Source organism: Nicotiana sylvestris, chromosome 1 (genome assembly GCF_000393655.2).
Source record: "Nicotiana sylvestris chromosome 1, ASM39365v2, whole genome shotgun sequence".
Classification (NCBI taxonomy): Eukaryota; Viridiplantae; Streptophyta; class Magnoliopsida; order Solanales; family Solanaceae; genus Nicotiana; species Nicotiana sylvestris.
In genome coordinates, this window is record NC_091057.1 from 120,053,245 (window position 1) to 120,076,383 (window position 23,139).

Below are 23,139 nucleotides of genomic sequence, written 5' to 3' on the forward strand. Positions count from 1 at the left end.
TAGCTGTCAGTCGAGCATCCATATGGCTCCCTATGAGGCATTATATGGTAGACGGTGTCGATCGCCAGTTGGGTGGTTTGAGTTGGGAGAGGCTCGGTTGTTGTGTACGGATTTGGTAAAAGATGCCTTGGACAAGGTTAAGATCATTCAGGATAGGCTTCGTACAGCTCAGTCTAGGCAAACGAGTTATGCCGACCGTAAGGTTCGCGATGTGGCATTCATGGTCGGGGAGCGAGTATTACTTCGGGTGTCGCCCATGAAGGGCGTGATGAGATTTGGGAAGAAGGGCAAGCTAAGCCCTAGATTCATCATTCCTTTTGAGATTCTTGATCGAGTGGGAGAGGTGGATTATAGACTTGCGTTGCTGCCGAGTTTATCAGCTATGCACCCAGTGTTTCATGTGTCCATGCTTCGGAAGTATCACGGCGATCCATCTCACGTGTTAGACTTCAGCACTGTCCAGTTGGATAAGGACTTGACCTATGAGGAGGAGTCGGTAGCTATTCTAGACAGGCAGGTTCGTCAGTTGAGATCGAAGAATTTTCCTTCAATTCATGTGCAGTGGAGAGGTCAGCCTGTTGAGGCAGCGACCTGGGAGTCCGAGTCCGATATGTGAAGCTGATATCCCCATCTTTTCTCTAACTCAGGTACTTTTCTATGTCCGTTCAAAGACGAACAATTGTTTTAGAGGTGGAGAATGTGATGACCCAAAAGGTCATCTCTTGTTTTAGAAGTCAAATCCGTATTCCGAGGCCTTAAAAACCTCCTTTTGTCTTACCTCAATTTGTGTGCGCAGTTCAAGCTCGTTTTCGGAAAGCTTTTATGTGAAATTCAAGAGAAATATTGAATTTAGCCTTTAAAATTGATCAAAGTTGACTTCGGTCAATATTTTTGGTAAACGGACCCAGATCTGTGATTTGACGGTCCCGTAGGGTCCGCAGTAAAATAAGGAACTTGAGCGTATGTCCGGAATCGAATTTCAAGGTCCTTAGCCCGAGAAAAGAATTTTTAAACAAAATTATTTACTGAAAAATATAAAGACTTTTGGAAATGAAATGGTGTGTGTTCTTGATGGTATCGGGCCCGTATTTTGGTTTCGGAGCCCGGTACAAGTTTAAAATAATATTTAAGTCGAACCCTGTGAAATTTGGTAAGAATCGAAGTTGATTTGATATAAATCGGACTTTAGGTTGGGAAAATGGAAAATTTGAACTATCTTACAAATTTCATGAAATTGAGGTTAAATTCATAGTTGTTGATGTTATTTTGATGATTTGATCGCACGAGCAAGTACGTATGATGTTTTTAGACTTGCCTGCACGTTTGGTTTGGAGCCCCGAGGGATCGTATGAGTTTTGGATTGGCCACGGGGTGATTTGGACTTAGGAAACTCAGCTGTGCATCTCGTATTTTTGCACAGGCCTCTGATCTCGCAATTGCGAGAACAGGCTTCGCAATTGCGAAGTGAACAGGCTTGGGAAATGCGACAGGTATGTCACAATTGCAAACCAGGACTGGGTAGGCCCTCATCGCAAATGCGAACTTTGGCCGGGAATTGCGAAGGGCCCTCTGTCGCAAATGCGAAGGTAGCAGATTTTCAAAGGGTTCGCAATGCGAACCCCTGATCGCAATTGCGATAACTGCACCTATTAAGTGGGATTTCATATGGGATTTTTCATCATTTTACAACTTTCTCAAACCCTAAACATCCTTAGGCGTTTTTTCAAAGGCTCAAACTTCTCCAAATCATAAGTCAGTGGTTCCTAACTCATCTTCTTCAATCTAATTCATCTTTTTACATAATTTTACTTCAAAATCTAAGGTTTTTCATGGGAAATTGGGTTTTTTGGGTAGAAATTAGGATTTTTAAATTTTGGGGAGTTGGCCTCAATTTGTGGTCAGATTTCAAAACTAATTGCATATTTGAGTTCGTGGGTGAATGGGTGATCGGGTTTTAGTTCGAACTTCAAGTTTTGACCAAGCGGGCCCGGAGTCGATTTTTGACTTTTTGGAGAAAACATTGCGAAATCTATTTTCATGCATTAGAATTGGTTTACTTAGCATTTATTGATTTTATTAAGTAAATTATGCCTAGATTCAAGCGGATTGGAAGTGGAAACGAGAGGTAAAACGGTAATTGAGGCTTGATTGTCCGTGGAATTGAGATAAGTGTTTGGCCTAACCATAGCTTGAGGGAATATGAGTTGTGGTCTTATTTATTATGTGTTAGTATTGAGTACGACGTATAGGTGTGGTGACGAGTATCTATACGTTGGTGTCAAGCATGCCCGTGAGTCTTATACCATGTTGTTGTGACTCTATTATGCACTGTCCATGCTTAAATTGATAATTATTAATGTTGAACAAGGCTTATGATAATTTTTTGGTAATTGACCATTGTGGAGTATTGGCTCAAGTTGAGATTCATTTTGTAAAGTAACTGTTGAAACGATATTTGTTATAGTTGATTTCCTTGCCGAGATGTTATTGTTTATATTGTTGATTCCCTTGCTGGGACGTATTGTTTCTATTGTTTGGGTGAGGAAGAATGTAAAGCACGAAAGGTGATGTCGTGCATGATATTGTGAGTGAGTGTTAATGCACGAAGGGTGATGTCATGCCGATATTGTGAGTGTTAATGCACGAAGGGTGATGCTATGCTATGATTTGAGAGTTAATACACCAAGGGTGATGTCATGCCATGATTATGAGAGGTAATGCACGAAGGGTGATACCGTGCCATTTTTGTTACTTCATATGGTGAGAACGAGAGTAAAAGTACGAAGGGTATGTCGTGCACGTGTTACTGTTTTCCTTTTTCCTGCTGATTTAACTATGGTGTCCTTTATGCTTCTCTATAAGTTTATTGTTAGAACTTGATATTCCCCGCAGCATGTCTCCTTCCCATCTTATTCTGTTGATTCTTGTTATTATGGTTCTGTTTGCATATGATTTAACTGCACAGGTTTATATGGTTGTCGTGTCCTAGCCTCGTCACTACTTAGCCGAGGTTAGGCTCAGCACTTACCAGTACATGCGGTTGGTTGTACTGATACTGCACGCTACACTCTTTTATGCAGATTTCGGTGCCGGACCCGGTGAGTAGCTGAGGTAGTTGCCTTCAATCCAGGGAGACCAAGGTAGATCTGTTGGCGTCCGCAGAGCCTGAAGTCCCCTTCCCTGTTTTAGCTTTATGCTGTCTCTTTTCATTTCGAGAGCAGTTGTACTTTTCTTTCTAGACCAGTGTTTGTAGAAATTCGTAGATGTTCGTGAAATTATGACACCAGATTCGTGAGTAGACATGTATTGGATTATTTGAATTTGTTATAACTTTTTCGCACTTTATATCTGCTTAGTTTTAGTTACCGAGTATATCTGTTTGGGTTAATAATCAATGTGTTAGTATGTATCGGTTGGCTTGCCTAGCTTTCACGAGTATGCTCTATTACGATTCTCGAAGATAGAAAATTCGGATCGTGACAAGACCACAACATAGTAATGCATCAACATGCATGAGTAGACTATGCCAGTAATTCTAGTTTTTTAGTTCATTCCGTATAAGAGATGAGAAAACAAAAGATATGCACCAAAAATTTAAGCAAGCCAACTACACCTGCTACGTATCAAAAAATTAGAAGGTGAAATAATATGTATTCTCTGTTGAAGCACTTTTCTAAATACAATCAAATATGCATGTCATATAATCATAATGAAAAACAGATTTATCATGAAAATTTCATGTCAACTAAAAATTAAAATCATTATAAAAAGCCAAAATTAATTTCGGATTAATTAGGCTCATAATTTGAAGAATATACATCACAATTCAAAAGACCGAAAAAATAATAGCAGGTAAAGAGTATGCACATTTTCATCTTGAATAATTAATTCAACTGAGAAAGGATTTTTTGGTTTCTCGCGGTTTGGAATATGCCATAGTCTAACAACACGAACCTTCAAATTCCAACTCATTTTGGTAGTTGATATTTCGTTGATATAGTTAAAGTTTGGAGCCATACATTGCAGTAGGTTAAATTGAATAAATCATAATTTGTTTGTACGGAAGCTAAACCCTAAGTAATGCAGAGAAGCCAAACCTAAGAAAGTTGTTGAAATAAAGATTTCTAAGAAAATAGTATAAAAGGAGTCGAAACCTTAGATTTCTGAAAACCAAATTTTTTAAAGGCATGTGTAAGTGTCAAAACGTGTATTCTGATTGATTCCTTGTCAAAAAAGATACATACAGTTATCTGTACGGTACATAACTAAGGTTAGATCCAGTAAAGCTTGTACTACTCTTTATTATTTATTTTTCAAATAAAAAATAGTTATTTCTACTTAAAAGGAATGTGTAAGATAAAAAACAAAAATTTAATTGATTCTTTGTCAAAAAAAAGATATCTACTATAACTGAATTACACACAAAAGCTTAACTAACGATACCTACAATAATGTATATCATACACTAATAAGGTTAGATACAAACAGTGGCGTACACATGATTTTTCATAAGTGGTGTCGCAATTTCTAGTAAGAGGCCAGTAACAATCAAAAAATATTTTGTGGAGCCAAGGGAATTCAAACCCAAGACCTCTCACAGCAAACTTGAAGTTGCCAACCACTAGACTACAAAGCTATTTTGTTACAAGTGGTGTCACTTTTAATAGTTTTTTCTTGTATTTCTGTTTTACTTATTGTTTATATATATAAATAGTAAAAAAATTAGACGAAGCGGTGTCACCATGTAAATCCGCCCCTGAATACAAAACTTGTACTAAATTAAAAAATTATTATTTCAACTTAAAAGGAATATGTAAACAAAACGTATATTTCAATTGATTCTTTGTCTAAAAAACAAAAAAAAAAATCTACCATAATTGAATTATACAAAAAAGGTTAACTCAATTATACTATTATGTTATTTTTTAATAATATAATATAATATAATATAATATTAATCAACATACATCAAATATATTGCCTATCATAATTAAAAAAATAAGTCTCATTTAAATACTATTTTCATTAATTATATTTCCATTAATTATACAAAAAAGATTAACCAAATTATACTACTCTATGTTATTTATTTTTCAAATAAAAGGAGCATTTAATGACATAATATAGATTCTGATTAGTCAATAGACGTAAAATATATTGACTATCATAATTAAAAAAATAATTCTCATTTAACTGCTACTTTCATTAATTATATTTTCATTTATAATTCCTAATTATCAATGTTGTCCTAAAATTATCATGTGGCTTCATTTTAGCTTGCCACTTGGTTTAACCATAATGCATACTGCCCAACTTCTGATATAGTATAGATATATATTTTGGGCCTTCAAATTTTGGAGGCCTAAGAAACGACATTATTGGTCTAGTCTTAGAGCCACCCCTAGGTCTAGAGAAAGTGATGGTATGCAGACCTTACCCCTACCTTCATGGGGTAGAGCGATCATTTTCAATAGACCTTTGATTCAAGAAAAATATTTTTCAAAATAAGATTGAATAATACAAGATATAAAAGTTATGATGAAAATACCGTAGAACAGAAAAGCAATGGCAACAAAAAACAACAAAGCTAACTAAAGTAAAAGAAACACAAGTAAGATAAAAATAGCATAAGAACAATAATACTAGTAAAGAGAAGAGGGAACAATTAAGGTGCTCTAAACTAGAACCATGTTCCCTTACATAAAGGAGAGGAATCATTTGACAACCTGTTAATCTTTTACCCTATTTATTCGATTACCTACTAACCTTCTACCCTAATCCGGCATCCATGCTCTCTTATCTAGGATCATGTCCCTGATGAGCTAAAGATAAAAATGGCAATGGGGCGATGCGGGTGCGGGTTTAGACACATGTGAAGCGGTGCGGATTTAAACATATGCGGGTGTAGAGCGAGGCGGGGCGGGATGGGTCGAAATTAAAAAAAATTAAATATATGCGGGTGCAAATTTAAAAACTTCATCAAAGAAGGAAAATCAATTTTCTGCCTTTCTAAAAGATGAAATTGGTTTCACATAATATATTGAAGCAAAATAAATTTTCATATTGATATTGATGCTTGCACGTCAGATTCTCATTCTTTAAGGAGAAGTTCTGAAAATATAATATCTAATACATAACTCTAAATTTATTTTATTGATCGAAGTGCTACCTCTCAAATACATATGAGTCATGACTACTGATTAATAAAAAGGAAAATATCTATTAATTGATTTTGGTAGAAGTTTTAAGTATTTCTAATGTAAGTTTGAATAGGGTAAAAAACATATATACCTTTATCAAATATAAAAAGTTAAAAAGCAAAGAGTTACTATAATATCAACGACTTTTGTTAAGTAACTTTTATTATATATGTGCAAGATTTAATTCTCGTAAGAATATTTTCTTCTTCTTTCCTTAGTTGAAGCCTCCTACAATCTTTAAAATTAATAAAAAGTATGAGTATATATCATAAAGTATAAAGCAATTCCAGCCAAAAAGATTTTAAAAAATAAAACTAACAAAATAAAGAAAAAATACATTTAAGAAGGACGGGGCGGGTTGAAATTTTGCGTGTTAAGAGAAAACTCGCCCCGCATCACTTGTCATCCTAGCTGAAGATATGTCATGTCTTGTCTAATCACTTCTCTCCCAACCTAATTCACTATATATAATTTGTGATTTACCGTTAACAATCATTTCAAAAAGGGTAATTAAGGCCACGTCATAATTCTCCAAATGAGTTTTCTTCTGATGCGGGGAGGGGAAGGTAGGGGTGGGCATTCGGTATTTCGGTTCGGTATTTAAGAATTTCGGTTCGGTATTCGGTTTATCAATTGTGTATACCAAATACCATACCAAAATATTTCGGTACGCTTCGGTATTTATTATTTTGGTTCGATACGGTTTCGGTACAGTTTCGGTTTAAAATTCGATGATAAAGAACAATGTTGTCTAACTGTCACTCGTTATTTTATGCCCACCCCTACACATACTGCTAATCTAGAAATGAAAACGAGCTAATTCCACAAACATAACTGTAGTGTCATCCTCACACCCAATTGATTCAACAACAACTGAAAACGATGGCACTAAAAATAACGTGCTGGTCTGGTGGGACAGGAAACAAAGACAACGAAATGCTGCTGTGCTGAGTGACAACGAAATTCAAAAATGCAGAATTAACAAAAACACATAACAGAACAATGCAACACTGTTATGGCAGGCTTAGAGCCGATCTTCGTTTTGTACTGGAATTTATGAAACTATCGGAATGCTAATGCTAAAACCTCAATCGGAATGAATTTCTGAGGAGTGAGGAGTGAGTTCTTCTGTTCGACTGTTCATGAGAATCGTGCTGAGTCTGCTGACTGCCTAATGCAGTATAATGTTAATTCCCTAAATGAATTAGAATAGAGAGTGGGCTTGGGGTTGGGCAGTTAGGTTGGGGCGCTGGAGACCTGGAATGGGCTGAAATATATTAAAAGTTTGGCAGAGTCCAACTTTAAAAAAAAAGGCTTTAAAAATTTAGTAATTCGGTATTTCGGTATACCAAAATACCGAAATTTCAAGATACTAATACCGAGGACCCTACCATAATACCGTAATACCGAAATACCGAAAATATAATACCGAATTAGACCGAAATACCGAAATACTGAAAACCAAAATACCGAATTAATTCGGTTCGGTTTGGAATTCGTTTTTTCGGATTTTATGCCCACCCCTAGGGGAAGGGCAAAATAGGGGTTTAAAATGCCCTTATTTTGTGTGAAGAACACGTGTGTGTCACGCAACAAAAATGATACATATTATATACACTTGAAAAAACATCCAGTATGTAAAACATTTTCCATAAAACTGAATCGTGTAAAGGGATTTGGCTAGAAACTCGGGAATTGACACTGGGTAACTGTATACAAAAGTAATTGGCAAATTATTAGCCATAAATTATTTTGGCAAAGACAATCCCAAAAAAAAATTGGTTTTGAATAGCCAAATTTTAAAAAACCTACTTCCTATTTATTCTCTCTATAACTCCCTCTCTCTTTCTCTCTCTATAACCTAGTTATCTTTTTTCTTTTCCCTCTCACTTTCTCTCCTTATATATCTTCTTATATCTCTCCTCTTTCTCTCTTATGGATTAGCGGAAATTATTGCAAATTATGAAGAAGAAAAACTAGTTGGATGAAATGGTAAGATTGATCTCACATCAGAGAAAATCTGAAGCAAAAACTAAGAGAAAAAAAGGAAAAAATAGAGTTTAACTTTGTTTTTCTTCTCTTTTCTTTTTATTTTTTATTGGATTGAACGAGTGAATGTGATTGAAATTGGTTGAAAACACGTAGACAAGGCTATATACAAAATTTGAGCAAGACTAAAAGTGGTTTAGACTGGTTTCAGGTAAAAAATCAGACCTAAAAATCCAAATGCGATATGTGTATATCACATTGTATATCATGTACATCAGTGTATATCACACAAGTTTTTATGGACGTCTGTGTATATCTTTTTTATATATAGTGTATATAACATGCATTTTTTATGGACGCATATGTATATCACATCGTATATTGTATATCACATTATATATTGTGTATATAACATAAATTTTTATGGATATACACATATATAGTATGTGTATATTACATTGTATATTGTATATTTAGCACAGATTTTTATGGATGTACACATGATATACATGAGATATCATTGATGAACATGGAGATATACACGGGATACAATGGGGAATATAAATGTGAAGTCGTCTTGAAACTTGAGTTTTCAAACTGAAATGTGTTATACAAAGAAGGAAAATAAAAATTTGATATATTTTTGATATACACATTATTATTATGTTATACACTGTAATATACAAATGATAAATTATTAATGTGTTATATATATTTGGATATACAGGAAAAAAACTAGAAACTCGGGAGATAAATTATGTATTAAGCCTAAATATCTTATTTGCCGCTAAACGATATTGACAATTATGAAAAGCCCAAAGACAGTGGATTTGTTGGATCAGGTGAATCTAATGCTCAAGCTCAAAGTAAAAACTTCAAAACTAAATCCAAATGAAATTTATGAGATGTATTAAAATATTTACAGAAATTCACACACACGCATAATTATAAAACGTAAATAAAAAATTCCCCCTTTTTCCAGTTATTTTTGTTTAACAGTAAATCAAACTAAAATCATTTTCTTTGAACATCCCTATACATTAGTACTTGATTCATTGGATTAGTAGTTGTATATTTTGGGCCGAACTTATAGCCCATAGGAGATAACATTGATTTACCAGAAGAGAATCAGCAAAGGGGCAATTTAGTAATTAAGAATGCAACTTTAGGGTTGAAGCTTTGATCTGCCTTATATATATAAACCTTTTATGCCACTCTCCTCCACTACCGCCCCCTTTGCCATTACTGCAACTCAAAGCAGATTGCGTCGTCTCTAAATTTTAAGGTCAGAAACCCTTGTTCAAATCTTACTGTTATTTTGGTTTTTTCTTTTGTCTCTGGGAAATGTTAAAGGATCCTTTTTACTTTATTGTGAAATCAATTTTATTTTATTTGGGGGTGGTTCGATTTTGGATGAGTTGACACGATATATTTAGTATGAGGGTTTATGGAGTCTGTTATTGATTCTATTTACCTGACTGAGTTTCGTGTTCAACTTATAACAGGTTGCTGTGTTTTTTTGGGTTTAACATTTACCAAGAAAGAAATATGTCAGGGTAAGCTTGGTGATTTGTAAGCTTTCTCATTAAATTCAGTTTTTTAATTCATTATAGTGTTCAAGTTGCTGTCTTTTTTATTTTTAGTAATCTAGACACGTGATAAATTTTGTATGGTTTTGCTGAATTGCTTGATCCACGTTAAGATTAGACTTTGCAAGTTCAATGTTCAAAATTTTCTGTACCTCTATTAGAAAGAGCTAGGCAGAAGTGTTTCCTGTCTGTAGAATCATGAAACAAATACATTCCCTGGAATTAAACTAATATGTCATTATTTCAAGGGAACCCAACCAGTAGAACCATCCAAAAATTGATTCTTTTTGTAGGTCATTTAAAGCAGAACCAAATACAATTAGCGTATGAGAGTTTCTTAATTCTATGTTTCAGCTGCCTATTGCATATCTATAGCCTTTTTATATATATGTTGTTTGTTGTTAGAATTACAAAACCCTAAATTGTCATGGTACTGATGCAGAACTGTCATATAGCAAATGTTTTATCCAATTGGTTGACCACTTTATTTTCATGGAATAATGGACATGCTACTGTGTGTAGACAAAGTATCATGAAAAAATGGATTGGCTTAGCTTTGGTATTCCGAGGTTTGATGAGAAAGAAAAATGTTATGATGTCAACGTTCTGAATTAGTCGAGTTTGATGTTCTTGTGGCATTGGCTTTAATACCATTATAATGTGACACTGCATGGTGATTTCTTGCTTCACCAATCTGGTCCTTGATGTGTGCCTATCTTTATCTTTAGTATAAGGTATACTCTTACCTGACAGTTGTATATCTGTAGAGAGGATGCTGCTGTTCCTGTTGTTGCGGCCGAGACTCCTGCTCCAGCACTTGGGGAGCCCATGGACATCATGACCGCTCTGCAGCTGGTGCTCAGGAAGTCTAAAGCTCATGGAGGACTTGCTCGAGGACTCCATGAAGGTGCTAAGGTGATTGAGAAGCATGCTGCGCAGCTTTGTGTGCTAGCAGAGGACTGCGACCAGCCAGACTATGTCAAGCTGGTCAAAGCTCTTTGTGCTGATCACAATGTCAGTTTGATTACAGTTCCCAATGCAAAAACTCTTGGCGAATGGGCTGGTGTAAGTAATTGATCATTGCTTATCTATGGCCCCAATCACAGTATCTCAGTTGTTACTATACATACTTGAGTAGCTGTTTCTGATGTGAAAATGAAATTGGAATGTGCGTCTTTACTAGATACTCCATCTTTTAATAGGTGAAGGGTTTTAGGGACTTGTGATAAATAATACTCAGAATCCCATGACTGAAGCCTTAACTTTATGTTGGACCTATGTTATTGTGTTTTTTGCACTTGTATTGGAGTTGAGGGGTATATGAGTCTTCTGATTTAACTTGTTGACTCCTCTCTGAAGTGGTCTGTAGTTCTCATTTTTGTAGAAGTGTATCATGTAAATCGAAATATAATCACTCATCGACTATGATCTTTCTTCAATTACAGTTATGCAAAATTGATTCTGAAGGGAAAGCAAGGAAAGTTGTTGGTTGTGGCTGTGTTGTCGTGAAGGTACGTCCTACGTATCCTCTGGCTTTAAATGAATAGTACAGTTGATAAGTTTTCCAATCTGGAATTTATACTCCACTGTAATGAATTTTCTAATTGATTCTGCAGGATTATGGGGAAGAGACTGAGGGTCTCCATATCGTCCAGGAGTACGTGAAGTCTCATTAAATATAAGGTTGAGATGGAGCTTTAGGGGACTATGAGGCTAGATAAGTCTGAGACGGAGCTTTAGGGGGGAACTATGAAGCTAGAGATTCCATGAGACTATCTTTTTGGCATTTATTTAGAGTTGAATTTTTGAGATTTCAAACTATGTTCCCTTATTATTGTGTTACTTCAAGTTTTGTTTTACCTTCTGGGAAGATCTAATAGTTTGAAACTGCCGTCTAGTTTATAATCTTGTTGCCCTCGTCAGCTTAAAAAATATGCATTTCTTAAAAAAAAGGCTTGGCCTATACTGATTTAGGCCATGTTAAATATTTGCATGCAGTCTCAACAACGGCTGTATATTTCGGTAGTAGTGCCTTAGCAGTGGTTTGTGGTTTCTTTGAACAATTTTTTTCCTCCATGAAGGAGGAGAATTACTTTAAGCTCTCCATTTCTTGATATCATGCTTTTTGTTTAACTCTGCAGGTCGATTAAGTTGTTTTCTGAGCTTCTAGCTTTTTTTCCGGCTATTTCGTTTTTGGCCTGTTTCAAAAAAAGGATCATCTTTTAAATTTAGAAATAATTTTGTTTAAACTTTTAATTCTATTCTTGATGAGAGTTTTTTATAACTATACAAATACCTGGATTTCTTTCTGACTTATTTAGAACCATAAATTCAGAAAGTTTTTTTTTTTTTTAAACTCCAAGCAGATTGACTTCAGCAGTAATAACTTTTGTAGAAAAGTAGAGAAAATTAGAATCATCAATGAATCAATCGAACCTTTTAATTGGTGATAATTTTATTCAAAGTTGGGCTGCACTTCAATGGAATGAAGCACCAATATTACAATAGAAAGCTCTCACCATGAATAGCTCCCCTTATGTAATAATGGAATATAGTTGTTTATTACCCCAAAAAAGAAAAGCTCTCACCATTCCAGATGTAGCCGTTGCACTTTCCTTTGTCCTTATCCCCAATTTTTGCCCTATCACTAATTAATTCGATGCAACCCTATCCCCAATATTTGTCCAATCACTCACCCATTTTCCATTCATAGAAAGATTAAATTGTTAAAATCAACAAAAAGGCCATCATGGATCATAACCGTCATAAATGCGTCTTGTTAATTTTTAATTGTTGATTATTTACTTGTTACAAACAGCAAGAATACATGTTCAAGAAAAACAAATAAAGTACCTATCTCTCCCTAATTTCACCATAACCTTTAAAAAATCCAGCATAATGGTTTTTTTTTTATGACTATAGCACAGAGAAAATCTAATTCAATTCAACCTCACTTCCTTTCATATCCTTAAACCAAACACGAATACCTCCTTTTCCCTACTCCCACGTTCATTATAAACATGGTTTGCGATATAGAAGTTGAGGGGTGGAGATCCCCTCCATTGATAATTTATCCATTATTGCTCAATACACTTACTGATTTATGCCATGTGTCTACCCAATCAATTTAAGGCCGAGATTAAATAGGTCACTAAACTTACTTGCACTTTTCTCTCACTCAACACAACATGCAGGCCCCACCATGATGTCATAACTAGTAAAATGATCTCCATAAAATAAGTGTAAGAAAAGTAAAAAAAATTAAAGTGGCGGGAATTCATCTTACTAATTATTTAACCGCCAAAAATCAGTCCATCATCTCATTACTTTTATAAAAGATTATGAATAAGAAATCAAAGATCTACATTTATCTTTCTAACTAATTATATATTGTAGATTTATAAGAATATTGCCTTCTATTTTTTTCCTAAGAAATCAAAAGCGCCATTGTTATTAAGATCAACTTCGTAACAGTTGAAGAATTTTTGAAAGACAAGGTTCTACTCTTTTTTTTACTAGACTTATTTAGTCTTATTAAATTTGATTAATTAAGGTACTGTACTTATTTTATATTCTTTGGAAGATGCATTACATCTGTTCTAGTATAATATTTTTTTCCGTTACATATTAGAATTCAAATGCAACAAGTTTAAATAATTTTTTTTAATAAATTTATAACAAGTTTATATATTTCTAGTTAAACTATTCAAAACTTAACGATGTTTCTATGTTTTATATTCTTTTTCTTTTGAAGTATAATAGACAATTTTGGAGAAAGCAAGTGTGAAGCTACTGCCGAAGAAGTTTTACAAAATAATTTTCAAGGGTCAATAGATCGTGAGTCTGCGCTTGGTCTTGAGTTTGACGACGATGAGAGTGTATTTAATTTTTACAATGAGTATGCAAGAAAAGGATAGGTTTTAGTGTTCGCAAAGAGTATGCGAACATAAATAAGAAATTAGGTTATGTAACATCACAAAAGCTTACATGTTTCAAGGAGGGTTTCCGCGGAGATGATAAACGAAAATATCAAGCTAAAAATCCACGAAAACAGACTAGAACAGGATGCCAAGCTCATATTGTTGTTACTCGCCAATTTGTTGGAAAGTGCCATATTACTAAGGTTGAGTTAGAACACAACCATCCTCTCGTTTCACCGACAATGACTCACATGTTGCCATCTCACAGAAATTTGAACGACGTACAAACTCTTGAAATCGATTTGGCGGAGGATGCTGGATTATTTTCTAAAGGAACTTTTGATTTTATGAGTCTTCAAGCTGGTGGCAGAGCAAATTTGGGTTGTACTAAGTTAGATCATAAGAACTACCTTCGAACCAAAAGGCAACAAGTTATGGGACAAGGAGAAGCAGGTAAATTACTTGTTCAAATTGCCTAATAATTTTTTATTTAGTCTTTGGAATGTGATTTTCTCATATTAAAAATAGCATATACATACTTATTTTTGGTATTTTCTTCCAGGAGTACTATTAGAATATTTTGAGAAAAAAAGAGTTGAAGATCCATCTTTATTTTTTGCGGTACAGTTGGATGTTAATGATATGATCACGAACATATTTTGGGCAGATTCTAAGATTATAATAGATTAAGAGATTTTTGGAGATGTGCTTTCATTTGATACTACGTACCAGACAAATAAAGAGCATAGACCTTTGGCTAGTTTCGTTGGATTTAATAGCCATAGAAAAATGATTGTTTTTGGAGGTGCACTGATGTATGATGAGACTTCAGAATCTTTTTAGTGATTGTTCGAAACATTTCTTAGAGCAATGTCTAGAAAAACACCAAAAATTATTTTTACAGATCAAGATGCTGCTATGAGTAAGGCCATCTCATTCGTCATGCTTGAAGTTCATCATAGGTTGTGTGTTTGACACATGGAACAAAATGTTGTAAAACACCTCAATCAAGTTTATAAAAGGTACGCTTTTTTCCGTGGTGATTTTAGAAAATGCATTTACGAGTATGAGAATGAACGAGAATTTATAAATGTTTGGACTACTATGTTTGATGAATATAATTTTCATGAAAATGAATGGTTGGAAGGAATATATGCTTTGAGAGAAAAATTATTTGCAGCATATAGAAAGCAAACCTTTTCGGGTGGCATGAATAACACACAATTAAGTGAGAGTTTGAATAGTGAATTAAAGGATTATTTGCAGTCTGATTATAATTTGGTACAGTTTTTTAAGCATTATGATAGAGCAATTGAGGACAAAAGATATAATGAGCTGCAAGATACATGTGATGCATCACAATGGTTGCCAGTATTAAAAGCAAAGGTGCCAATTTTGTTTCATGCTAGATATACACCAAATATTTTTTCGAAGTTTCAAGATGAATATATGAAGTCTTTAATAATCAAAGTGAATGGATGTGAGGGAAATAATTTTCCCATCATGTATAAGGTTAGCAAGTATGAGCACACTCGAGAGCATATTGTTAAGGTGACAGAGGCAGATCATATATCTTGTACTTGCATGAAGTTTGAGTCTATGGGTATACTTTGTTGTCATACAATAAGAATTCTTGATGTGATAAGAGGAGTGGATAAAATTCCAGATGAGTATATTTTGAAAAGATGGACAAAAACTGCAAAAGTCGTAAATATTAAAGAAATTGATGGGCAAGATATAGAGATCAAGGATTCAAAGCTAATCATTGTGAATCGCTATAGAATCCTTTGTCCTATATTTGTTAGAATGGCAGCTAAAGCTTCTGAAACCGATGAAGGCTATAAGCTAGCGGCAACATGTGTAAATGAGTTAAGCGCAAAATTGAAACAAATTATGGAGGTGACATGTCACGACCCGGATTTCCCACCATCGGGTGTCGTGATGGCGCCTACTATCGGAGCTAGGCAAGCCAAATATTTAAAACACCTTTCCTGCTTTCTTTCAAACAATATAATAAATGAGACAAAATCTAAGCGGAAGACTTTAAATCTAAAGCAACTGAAAACCAAAAGTGCGGAAGTTTGAACCAAAATGCTACCCAGAGTCTGGTGTCACTAGCTCACGGACTACTACAGAATACTACAATCAATGTCTGAAGGGAAAATACATCATGTTTGTCTGATACAAGATAAACAAACAAAAAACATGGAAAGGGACTTCGGCCTGCGAACGCCAGCTAGGCTACCTCGAGAGTCCCTGGACTGAAGATAGCTCCCAGAAGTCCTACTGCTGCGGTCCGTAAGCTGCTCCCTCATCTGTGCACCAAAAATGCATAGAGTGTAGCATCAGCACAACCGACCCCATGTGTTGGTAAGTGCCTGGCCTAACCCCGTCGAAGTAATGACGAGGCTAGACAGTACCTACCACAATTAACCTGTACAGATATATATACAACAAGTGCAAGAAAACAATCCCATAATATCATATATAAGTGGACGGCGTGCCACACGATCCCATAATATCATATATAAGTGGACGGCGTGCCACACGATCCCATAATATCATATATAAGTGGACGGCGTGCCACACGATCCCATAATATCATATATAAGTGGACGGCGTGCCACACGATCCCATAATATCATATATAAGTGGACGGCGTGCCACACGATCCCATAATATCATATATAAGTGGACGGCGTGCCACACGATCCCATAATATCATATATAAGTGGACGGCGTGCCACACGATCCCATAATATAGATCGTAATATCTGACTTCATATAGTAGACCCCTTCAGGGGAGAATAACAACTCAATACCTTTAACCCGGCAAGGGTACAGCTAATAGCCCAAAATATCCCGACAAGGGAGAATATATATATCAGTCTACACATCCCGACAATGGAGTATTCACAACACATTCTCCTTTTAAATCATTCTTCCTCAACCGTTCATATTATATGAAACTTATCAAATAAACAAGGAGCTTGTGTCACATTATTCGAATTAAAAGCAATCAAGACTCACGGTCATGCTAGACTCCGGTGCATAGATAACCGTCACCATGCCTATACACCGTACTCCACATTAGCAAGTAGCAAATATCATCCTAATCCTATTCCCTCAAGCCAAAGTTAGAACAAACACTTACCTCGAATGCTCCAAACTCAACTCACGCTTCTAGTATAGCTTTACCTCTTGATTCCACCACCAATCCGCTCGAATCTAGTCATAAGTTACTTAATCACATTAATAATTACTAAATGAATCATCCCCAATGCATGAAAATAGATTTTTCAAGGTTTTTCCCAAAAAGGTCAAAAATACCCCTGAACCCACGTGGTCGAAACTCGAGGTTCGGACCAAAACCCGGTTACCCATTCCCCCATGAATCCCAATAGATGATTTGTTTTTAAATCGGACCCCAAATTGAGGTCCAACTTCTCAATTTGTAGAAAACCTAGGTTCTACCCAAAACACCCAATTTTTCCCATGAAAATCTTTGATTTGAAGTTGAAATTATGTTAAAAGATGTTAAGGAATAAAGAAATTAAGTTAGAAATCACTTACCAATCGTTTTGGAGAAGAAAAGTTGTTTGGAAAATCGCCTCTTAGGTTTTGGATTTTTGAAAAGTGAAAAATGACTGAGATTTTCCGAACTTGTATGCCTTTCTGAGGACCTGGCGCGGACCGCACAAAAATGTGTTGCGGCTGCGCCGAGTGGGAGAAAAGTGGGGCTTCTCTGAACCTTTCCAGCGCGGACCGCACTGTTTTGGTGCGCGGCCGCGCTGGTTGACCTGAAACCCTAGCCCTCAGACTCAGCCACATGGACCGCACAAAAATGCATCGCGGCCGCGCGGCTCCAGCGCGGACCGCGCGGAAATGACCGCGGCCGCGCTGGTGTCTGCAACACCCTAACCTGCATTTTCTTAAGTCCAAGACCTCCCGGGCCCCATTCAAAACTCACCCGAGCCCTCGGGGCTCCAAACCAAACATGCACATAACCTTAAAAACATCTTATGGACTTACTCGTGCGATCAAATCGCCAAAATAACATCATATACATAGGATCAAGCCTCAAACACATGATTTTCTTTCTTCAACTTTCATAACTCAAATTCTCCATTTTTAGTCCGAAACACGTCATATGACGTCCGTTTTTAGCCAAACTTTACAGATAGTGCTTAACACATATTTAAGACTTGTACCGGGCGTCGGAACCAAAATACGAGCCCGATACCTATATTTTCTAACCCCTTTTTCATTTCAAATTTTCATATCAAATTTCAGAAAAACAATTTCTTTCAAAAATTCATTTCTCGGGCTTGGGACCTCAGAATTTGATTCCGGGCACACGCCCAAGTCCCATATTTTTCTACGGACCCTCCGGGACCGTCGAATCACAGGTCCGGGTCCGTTTACCCAAAATGTTGACCAAAGTCAACATTATGCATATTAATACCAAAATTCATCAAATGTTTCACATAATTCACATATTCTAATATAAAAACTTTCCGGCTACGCGCCCGAACTGCGCACGCCAATCGAGGCAACTAAAAGCGAGGTTTTCAAGGCCTCGAAAGCACGGAACAAGGAAGAACTACGGTGATGACCCTTCGGGTCGTCACATGACAGCTCCATCTCTCCATACTACTGGTTCAACGAGAGATTTACCAGAAGAAAATAATGAGAGAGATCTCCTCTCACGAGCCAAAAGTTTTAAAAAGAAAGATAACACAAAACGTCTGAAAAAGAGGATTAAAACTTCTCTTGAAGCGAACTCAAAGAGTAAGAAAGCTCGAGGAAAGAAGTCAGATTCTATTAATCAAGATGGATCTACAGTTAATGATAGAACTAAAATTGATAAGCGAAATTGTATCAACCAGGTATATCATATTTTATTTCAGTTCATAATTCGAATATTTCATATTGACCAACTATTATAATGTTACTACAATTATAATATTTCTTATATTTATTCGTAGGATTCAACAAAAGATGAGAATTTTTTTTACAATTCTAATTTAAGTGCCTCTCAAAGTATGGCTTGTGCCAACTTATCCCAGCATTCCGAGTTTTCACTTTCGAAGGCATCTTATAGCTTTACTCAAATGCTAACGGTAATATTAACACACTCTTTTTGGTAATTGTTTTATCAAATATATATATAATTGACTTGGTTTATATTATATGTGTAGGAACCTTCTTATTTTGATGCTCTTGCACATACACAAAATTCTTGTTCTCTTCCTCATGATCAAGTTTATATTAAAAGAAGCTTTTATATTTATTTTTAACACATATTATTTTATTGACGTATATAATTTATCATTAGTTGGCAGGCGAGCTTTTTCGAGAGTCAAGGGGCACAAGAGTTTCGAGATAATTATTTACTGTGATCTATGTTAATTTTATTTCTAGTTGATTTTTATTATTTTATTTAAGATACTGGACATGTTATTTAAGTACTTCCATAGCTTCTTTGGACTTCAGAAGTAATTGGATGATTATTAGAGGTTGTTTATTGCATTTTAACAACTTCAGTTAAATCTATTATTCAAATGCTTTTGTGTCAACATGAATGAAAGAGATAATTTTTTATTGTGTTATTTGTCAAGTCTCATTTAAGAAGAAAAAAAATAAATAGAAAAGGCCAATTCCAAAAGTTAAGAAATCACTTGTAGAAGTTAAAATGGATTCGGGAACATCATTCTACTAGTTATGACATCATGGTGGGGCCTGCATGTTGTATTGAGTGAGAGAAAAGTTGAAGTAAGGTGAAACTACAGTAAACTTTTTATTATTTTATTTATATGAAATTGTATTACTATTTTTAGTTGTTTAGTAATCTATTTAATCTTAACCTTGAATTGATTGGGTAGACACATGGCACAAATCAGTAAGTGTAATGGACAAATTATCAATGGAGGGGATCTCCACCCAGAAGTTGAGGCCTAGAATAAGGTGACATTTGACAATTTTCTTTAATAAAAGATTGTAAGTTATAGTAGTTTATTTTATTAAAGTGAGATAAGGATGGCGTATTTGTTTTAATGTAGAAAAACTTTTAATATTTTATTCGTCTAGTTGATATTCCTTTATCTCCTTTCCGCTTACAGATCATTTTGTTTATAATTAGGAAGATCACACGAATCTTTCGAATGGATAATTTAATAAATGCTAAAGAATAAAGTGGTTTTATTTTTAGAGAGACTTTTGTGAAATGGAATATAAGAATTTGGACATTCTCTCTCAAGTCCTAACTAACAATTTACAAACAGTTTTCAAGAAAATAATTAGAGTGGAGGTGGAGTACAATGGTCTTGTTGTATAAGAACAAAGGTGATGTCCAGAGCTGTAACAACTATAGGAACATCAAATTACTAAGTCATACCTTGAAAGTTTGGGAGAGAGTGGTAGAAATGAGAGTGCGAAGGACGGTGTCTATTTCAGACAACCAGTTCGGGTTCATGCCGGGGCGATCTACCACAGAAGCTATCCACCTTATTAGGAGGATGGTGGAACAGTACAGGGATAGGAAGAAGGATCTCCACATGGTGTTTATTGATCTGGAGAAAGCGTACGATAGGGTTCCTAGGGAGGTCTTATGGAGCTGCTTAGAGGATAAAGGGGTCCCGGTTGACTATATTAGGGTGATTAAAGACATGTATGCTGGAGCTAAGACTCGGGTTAGGACAGTAGGAGGCGACTCTGAACACTTTCCAGTTATTACGGGGTTGCACCAAGGGTCTGCGCTCAGCCCATTCCTATTTGCCCTGGTGATGGATGCACTGACTCATCATATTCAAGGGGAGGTGCCATGGTGCATGCTATTTGCTGATGACATTATTCTAATTGACGAGACACGAGGCGGCGTCAACGAGAGGCTAGAGATTTGGAGACATGCTCTTGAGTCTAAAGGTTTCAAGTTGAGCAGGACGAAGACGGAATACCTCGAGTGCAAATTTGGAGTTGAGCCGACGGAAGCGGGAGTTGAAGTGAGGCTTGACTCTCAAGTCATTCCCAAGAGGGGTAGTTTCAAGTACCTTGGATCGGTTATTCAGGGGATCGGGGAGATTGACGAGGATGTCACACACCGTATAGGGGTGGGGTGGATGAAGTGGAGGTTAGCGTCGGGAGTCTTGTGTGACAAGAAAGTGCCACCGTTACTAAAAGGTAAGTTTTATAGAGCAGTGGTTAGGCCTGCCATGTTATATGGAACTGAATGTTGGCCGGTAAAGAACTCACACATCCAGAAGATGAAAGTAGCAGAGATGAGGATGTTGAGGTGGATGTGCGGGCATACAAGGATGGATAAGATTAGGAATGAAGATATTCGAGAGAAGGTGGGTGTGGCCCCCATGGAGGACAAGATGCGGGAAGTAAGACTCAGATGGTTCGGGCACATTCAGAGGAGGAGCACTGATGCACCGGTGAGGAGGTGTGAGCGACTGGCTGTAGTGGGCACGCGGAGAGGTAGAGGGCGACCTAAGAAGTATTGGGGAGAGGTGATCAGACAGGACATGGCGCGACTTAGGATTACTGAGGACATGGCCCTTGACAGGGAATTATGGAGGTCGAGCATTAAGGTTGTAGGTTAGGGGAAAGTTGTGAATATTTCTACAGCACAATAGAGTGAGACTAGCCAGTTAGGAGTTAGACTAAGAATGTCATTGGTCGTCTATTGATGCAGGGCTTTACCTGCTAGTTTTACTATACCAGCCATCTATTTCGTATTTCGTATTCTGTATTTCATATCTCTTATATTGCTGTTATTTTATTATGCATTTTTATGGTACTAATATATCGGCTCATGTTGCTTTTTTGAGCCGAGGGTCTCCTGGAAATAGTCTCTCTACCCTTCGGGGTAGGGTAAGGTCTGCGTACATATTACCCTCCCCAGACCCCACTTGTGAGATTATACTAGGTCGTTGTTGTTGTTGTTTTCAAGAAAATAATTAAAAGAGAAAACTCAAAAATGTTCTTTATGAATTTATGTTTCATTACTACAAATTCTTGAAGGATATAAATTTCCCTCCTTTTTATCGTTAAGTCCCAAATTGAATTCCTTCCTCTTCTTGCATGAATGGAGACTCCACAATACGATAAAACTCGACATTGACACGACTCACGAGCACAATTAATGTTCAAGAAAAATAAGACATTACATGATCGTGATGTATCATATTTAACTACGACGAAAATTTGTCTAATCAAAAATTTTTAGTACATTATAATCAAAAACTAAAACCTTTTGATTAGAAGTGCACACCATGATGTTATTCCCTGTTGTTCACTTTAAGTGACTTTTTTAATTTTTTTTTGTGGTCCATGGGATTTGATTCTTTCAAATATTAAGAAGGAATTAACTTCTTTTTTCCAAAGTTGCCCTTGGAGTAAAGAGGGTAAGAGTAGTTTATTATATTTTTAATGAGCAAATTAAGGTTAATATTGTCAATTGCATTGTTAATTACTCCCTCCGGTCCAAAATAAGTGATTTTTTACATGTTTTCACACAGATTAAGAAATTCACTTTTTAACATTAATTAGCAATGAAATTAACCATATTAACCTTTATTATCTCTTCACATAAATTCTCCTAACACACACTCCAACACTATTTACTCCAAGGGTAATGTAGGAAAAAAATAATTAATTCATTTTTGAAATCTGGAAAATCACTTATTTTGGACTACAAAAAAAGGCCAAAAAAATCACTTATTTTGGACTGGAGGGAGTAATGCTAAAACGTGAATTCCTTAATATGTATGAAAAGAGCCAAAAAATATTTAAAGTGAACCGGAGGGAGTAATTGTTATGTGAGAGCATCTTGAGACAAACAAATCACGTCGAATATTAATGACTCATTTCTAAAATCACGAAAAGCTAGGACGTCAAGTTAATTAATCTCTTAATAGAAGTAGGGAGTAGGTAAAACTAAGGAAGTACAGCAAACACAAATTTTCTTTTTTATTTTAATCATTTAGTATTCGGAATTGGTCAGACTAATTTAGATTTATCTTCATAAAATTTATTTAATGAGGAAGCGCTCCTACTAAGAATTGTGAAATATATACTCCTTCCGGTTCAATTTAATTTATCTTTTGGATATTTTCACAAATTAAAGAATTCATCTTTTAATATTATTATATCCAGTCCACTTTAACTAATTTTTTGGCCTTTTTCGTGGTTCATAATTAAAGAGCCTAGGAGTATTTGTTATATTTCTAATGAATAAATTAAGGTTAATATGGTCAATTTCATTGTTAATTAGTGCTAAAAGATAGATTCCTTAATATGTAAGAAAACAACCAAAAAGTCAATTAAAGTGGACCAGATGGAGTAATTAACAATGAAATTGACCGTATTAGCCTTTATTATCTCTGTAATTTGTTCACGCTAAGAATGATATTACGAGACTCTTTATTCCAAGAGCAA

The 23,139-nt window shown here is 35.6% G+C and overlaps 3 protein-coding genes across 4 annotated transcripts; all 3 read left to right on the forward strand.

Moving 5' to 3' along the window:
- The first annotated feature begins 9,393 nt into the window (after positions 1-9,393).
- Positions 9,394-11,683, forward strand: LOC104222119 (small ribosomal subunit protein eS12-like). Of its 2 annotated transcripts, XM_009773307.2 has the most exons (5): positions 9,394-9,474; positions 9,695-9,745; positions 10,546-10,843; positions 11,224-11,289; positions 11,395-11,683. In XM_009773307.2, the coding sequence occupies exons 2-5, from the start codon at positions 9,738-9,740 to the stop codon at positions 11,452-11,454; spliced, it is 432 nt and encodes a 143-aa protein (XP_009771609.1). In that variant the 5' UTR covers positions 9,394-9,474; positions 9,695-9,737; the 3' UTR covers positions 11,455-11,683. The 2 variants fall into 2 exon arrangements, with proteins under 2 accessions (XP_009771609.1, XP_009771611.1); XM_009773309.2 differs by lacking the exon at positions 9,695-9,745 and having other exon boundaries at positions 9,417-9,474.
- A 2,257-nt stretch (positions 11,684-13,940) lies between these two features.
- Positions 13,941-14,541, forward strand: LOC138874047 (protein FAR1-RELATED SEQUENCE 5-like). Its single transcript, XM_070152553.1, has 3 exons — positions 13,941-14,151; positions 14,261-14,319; positions 14,431-14,541. The coding sequence occupies exons 1-3, from the start codon at positions 13,941-13,943 to the stop codon at positions 14,539-14,541; spliced, it is 381 nt and encodes a 126-aa protein (XP_070008654.1).
- Positions 14,542-14,676: 135 nt separating this feature from the next.
- On the forward strand, positions 14,677-19,870 carry LOC138874053 (protein FAR1-RELATED SEQUENCE 5-like). Its single transcript, XM_070152560.1, has 2 exons — positions 14,677-15,597; positions 19,841-19,870. The coding sequence occupies exons 1-2, from the start codon at positions 14,677-14,679 to the stop codon at positions 19,868-19,870; spliced, it is 951 nt and encodes a 316-aa protein (XP_070008661.1).
- The last annotated feature ends 3,269 nt before the right edge of the window (positions 19,871-23,139 follow it).